This window comes from Octopus bimaculoides, chromosome 20, assembly GCF_001194135.2.
Source record: "Octopus bimaculoides isolate UCB-OBI-ISO-001 chromosome 20, ASM119413v2, whole genome shotgun sequence".
In the NCBI taxonomy this organism is placed as follows: Eukaryota; Metazoa; Mollusca; class Cephalopoda; order Octopoda; family Octopodidae; genus Octopus; species Octopus bimaculoides.
The window spans coordinates 15,491,364-15,496,317 of record NC_069000.1 but is presented as its reverse complement, the minus strand read 5'-3'; the positions used below and the strand labels follow the sequence as shown (position 1 = coordinate 15,496,317).

The 4,954-nt window shown below is 36.6% G+C and overlaps 1 protein-coding gene across 1 annotated transcript in view; it reads left to right on the top strand.

The window, feature by feature from the left end:
* Nucleotides 1-1,110: 1,110 nt before the first annotated feature.
* LOC106880475 (peroxidase-like protein) overlaps nt 1,111-4,954 on the top strand; it is a 19,711-nt gene continuing 15,867 nt past the window's right edge. Inside the window, exons 1-3 of the mRNA XM_052975202.1 lie at nt 1,111-1,127; nt 2,950-3,182; nt 4,316-4,412. Of these exons, the coding sequence (XP_052831162.1) occupies nt 1,120-1,127; nt 2,950-3,182; nt 4,316-4,412 (338 nt within the window). The 5' untranslated portion in view covers nt 1,111-1,119. The remainder of the gene's footprint in view (nt 1,128-2,949; nt 3,183-4,315; nt 4,413-4,954) is intronic.

Below are 4,954 nucleotides of genomic sequence, written 5' to 3'. Positions count from 1 at the left end.
GTCCTTCCCTAGACTATTACTACCAATCTAAGGTGGTGAACCCGCAGATCGTTAGACAGCGGACAAAATGTTTAGCAGCATTTCTTTTAGCTCTTTATTACGTTCTGAGCTCAAATGCAGCTGAAGTCGACTTTGCCTTTCAACCTCTCGAAATCAATAAAATAAGTACCAGTTGAGCACTGGGGTTGGTGTAATCGATTAGTCCCGCCTCCCTTCAAAGCTGCTGACCTTGTGTCAAAATTAGAAAGAATTGCTACCAACAAAACGAAGACCAGGCGGTGGCAGAATCGTTAGCACGCCAGAAAAAGTATTTCTGGCTTTTTACTTTCTGAGTTCAAATGCTTCCGAGGTCAACTTTGCTTTTCATCCTTTCGGAGGGCCGATAAACTTAAGTAACAGTTGAGCACTGGGGTCGTTGTAATCAGCTAACCACCCTCCCCTCCCCCCATAAAATTGCTGGCCTTGTGCCAACATAACTGAAGTTAAATGGTTAGAATCGGTATTCGAAATCTTCTCGGGCACTAAACTTGCCGCGAGATTACTTTTAGACCACGGCACTCTTCAAACTGAAACGGAAAAAGAAAAACTGAATTAACAATACTTTAAATTGCTATCATGAGTCAGTACCTTATTTCTTGTAAAGTTTATAACCTCAGTTTTATTTGCAGACAAATTTGTTTCGTCATAGCATCTACTTACTCCGAGAATAAATATTTTAAAATGATCAGTTATTAAATAATCAAAGGTGAATCTCTCTCCCTCTTTCTTTCTCTCTCTCTCCTTCTCACTTTCTTTCTTTCTTCCTTCTCTCATCCACCTACATAACCTAATCTTCTCTTTGCGGGTTTTTAAGAAGTCCTCATATTTTTTTGTGTTCGTTGCTCAAGTGTCACGATTCGTATCCGCGAAGGCGCCTGCTTGTACTTATACATTCATTGATTTATTAGGCATTTTTATTGTCATTTTATTAAGAATTTTTCAGTCAGTTGATGCTTAGAACAATTAGTTTTTATCGTGCATCATTACGTCATTATTCAATTGCTCTCATTTTTACCTCCTATATAATCTCAGCAAAGACAAGATTTTGAACAGATTTGCTTGGATCTTCGAAGAACAACCATGATTCGGTGAGATTTCTTGCGTATTTCCCGTCATTTTTCTTCTCTTTCTGCCTCTCTTTCTATCTGTTGTCTGTATTTTACACTTTCTTTCTTCACACACACACACACACACATGACTGTTTGTTGACTTTTTCCGTCTTGTAAGGGTAATAACACCCAATTTTTCTGCTGTTTTAACGGCGATACTACATTCCAAAATATCACTTTCTTGTTTGTATCGTACGATATACATTCGACACTTCTAAAAACAAATGTAAGTTTGTTTATATACACACGTAGTTCTTATATATATATATATATATATATATATATATATAATACAACCGCTAAAATGTTAATTTAAAAGAAATCTTTGGCAGTGACATGGACTTCTTTTATATATAGCAATTAACGTACAGGAGGAATAAGCGGGCAGATTGTGAAATACATGAAGCAAAGGGGATAAGTGGGAGTAGAAACTTTTGAGAATCATTGATGCAGATGATTCTTCGTTGGCTTTAAATATTCGCCTTTGTTTAGCTGAAGACCTGACTGAGCAGACATAATGAAAGCCATTCAGCTATGACCACCCGTCTTTTTGAATCTCGAAGATAAGCATTCTTTTATCTCATATTCTATGCAAGACATGGTGTATCTGGAATGACATTATCCAATGTGTCATTCGCTAAGCATAAGGCGTGATCTGAGGCTAAATTTGACGGTATTTTTCTAACGAGTAAAGACGCCCTCCTTGGCTTTTATAACTGCTTGAGGTTGTAAGATGCGGTTGGTCTTATTTTGTTGAGATTGTTTAGCTACAGGTTAACTCTGATCAAAGTGTATGTATTATATATATATAAGTGAATGATGGAATGGAAGAAGCAGTTCTATGCGTGTATATGTGTGTGCATGTATAGATATACGCACATACTCATATCTGGTATTCAGACACACATATATAGAAACATAGACACACTATCTCGTTGAGATATATATAATGAAGCGTGCTTGTAATATATGATTGAAAATTAAATCATTAATGAAAGTATAACACTATTAGAAACAATTTTCGAATGAACTCCATTAATAAATGTCGATTGAGAAGTGAAAACTAACGTGTTATAAACGAAAAGGCCAGTTCTAAGTGAAGAGGAATATCAATTATTGCAAAAAGATAAGAAAATCAAGAAGTATCTTAAAAATCTGAAAGCTTACATTTAGAAAAATTTATGTCGTCTGTTTGCACATATCGGCTCAACAAATTGGAAGCATTTGTCTGTTGTGAACATAAAGGAATTTTGTGATGATAAAAAAAAAATGTAGTTTTGATTAGTTCGGGTGGAAATGAGACTAGTTTGCTACCGGAAATTCGCACAGATAAAATATATATTTTTTAATTAAGCGAAAAATGAGGAAAGAAGCATGAGATTTGTTGTTGTTTTCGCTCTTTTAACGAAGTGTAATTTCGTGAGCAATGAAACAATATGGTTTCCATCTCATATTTAGCTATTACTACTTTAAATGAACTTGACTTCATATTTGCTTTCTTTTAACAGTATTTCACCTAATTCCTCCCTTAACTAATCAATAACTTCCTTACTTGACTGATAGGAATGGTTAGTTCTATCATATCGTCTTCTAATTTCTTTTTCTGTTTTTTGGTTTTTGGTGTTCTGCTCTACGCGATGGTACACAAAACCAGTTTCAATTTAGTTATACACACACATGCGGATATTTGAATATCCTGAATATTTCGTTATATTTTGTGTTGTTTTGTTTTTGAATATAAGAAGAAAAGTAACAAACTATTACATTATTTATTGATAATTTATTTTCTTTTCTTTTTCAGTCCATCTTTAATCTTGTTACTAGCGGTTCTACCTTACATAGTTTTATGCTTGACACCCCTCCAAGATAAACAATGCCAAAGTGTCTACGCAAAAGCATCTAGAATAGTACGAAACAAATGTCTCTTTCAACGTTACGGATCTTGTAGCGGACGAAGGCATGGCGGAAGAAGATCGGGAGGAAGATCGGGAGGAAGATCCGGAACATCAGATGCCATTGATGAACGACAAAACAGTATGTATAGCATTCTTAGTAATAATGGCTTCTAATTTAGGTACAAGGTCAGCGATTTTAAGGGAATGAAATTAATCAGACACTATTGACCCTAGCATTTGATTGGCACTTTATTGCATTGACTCCGAAGGAATGAAATGCAATTTTGACCTCGGCGGAATTGGAACTCAAAGCATTTAAAACCAGAAGAAATATGGCAATGTGGTTTTTTTTTTCTCCCGCTATAAAGATTTTGTCAATCCACTGACCTTCATAATTCCTGATTTAGCATAAGACCAGTATATATTTCTCAATCTGCATTTTATGTATTCCCTGATGGCCTATATGCAGTACGTGCAAATAGGCAATCAGCACCTTGTTAGCTATACGAAGCAGTGCGAAATTTTATAAGTTCCCGGGGAGCGATAAACTCCTTACATGTTCTACTTGCCTTCCCTAGAGGTGCTCTTTTCTTATGGGAGGTGTCTTTTAATTTATATTCTTTTAAAATATATTCCCACTATGTCCAACAATTTTACACTTCTATTCCTTCTCCATGCACCTACTCATCGCTGTCGCAAACGCTGGGGTAGTAAAACTGGTTGGGAACGGAAGATGGAACCGCTAATCATCGGCTCGTGACACTGAAGTAATTTTTTTATCGCCACCCTTGAAGCTATAACCAGTTGAACGACTGGTGGTGAACTAAAAGAAAGAAAGAAGGGAAACAACTTCTGGAACCTCTTGTTATTAATAATTCTGCTGTTGTCCACTGCTCTTTATCCTCTTCTGTCGTCCCATTTCTTCAGAGTAGAAAGCCTTCAAGTGGCCTTTACTTCCATACGTGGAACGGCTGGTCTTTCTGAATCAACCATCTCATTACTTTTCTTTGCGCATCCATGACGGGGCACAGCTCCAGATTGGCCCAGTGGTCTTCGGGTATCATTAGAACTTCTGATCACGTCGTTTCCAGTCATTTTGGCACCATTCAATATTTGCTGTGACGCAAATGTGACGCAAATGGGAAAACAAGCCAAGGGGCAATGTTATCACCAATGTGTTTCACCGCGTTGTTGTTGTTATTGCTATTTTTAACCTTCGGTGTTGTTGTTGTTGTTGTTTGACATCTTCCTGTTGTCGTTGTTATTCAACAGGTTGTTGTTACTGCCATACTTTTCTATTCAACAATGCCTATAGCGATAGTGGTGATAGCGTAGCAGTGCTGATTGAAAGAAAAGGAAGCCTTCTACTGTAAAAGAAATGCAAGGAAAATATTTTCCAACTCTTCTTTCTCTTTCTCAAGACTTTCTACTTCAATTCTGTCGTTTTTTGTTGGAGCGAAATCCTCTACTCTTTAAATGACTCGAAAATACTGGGAAATGTAACAGAAAGTGCAACAAACATTCGGAAGAATAAAAGAAAACCTCAGAAGAATAAAACAAACTACAACTTGGGTAACACTTACAGAGAGATGAAAATGCGTGGCACTATGCCTGAGGCAATTAATAATAATAATAATAATAATAATAATAATAATAGTAATAGTAAATGCCCGGATGCAGTACCAGGCAGTGGCTCTCATGGCTTCTGATCTTAACTGATTGGAGGTGTTATCTTGTACATTGTTTTGTCTGGGTATAAAAGATGGGCTACAGCAAATATTCTGCTCAATACCACAGATTTGCTTGTCAGTTGTTTGACCTTAACCAGTTGAGCATGTCCCTTGGTGGTTGATGATATGTGCATCTCTGATCATGAGAAGAAGTAGTGGGGGAGCATCATAGCCATGTGTT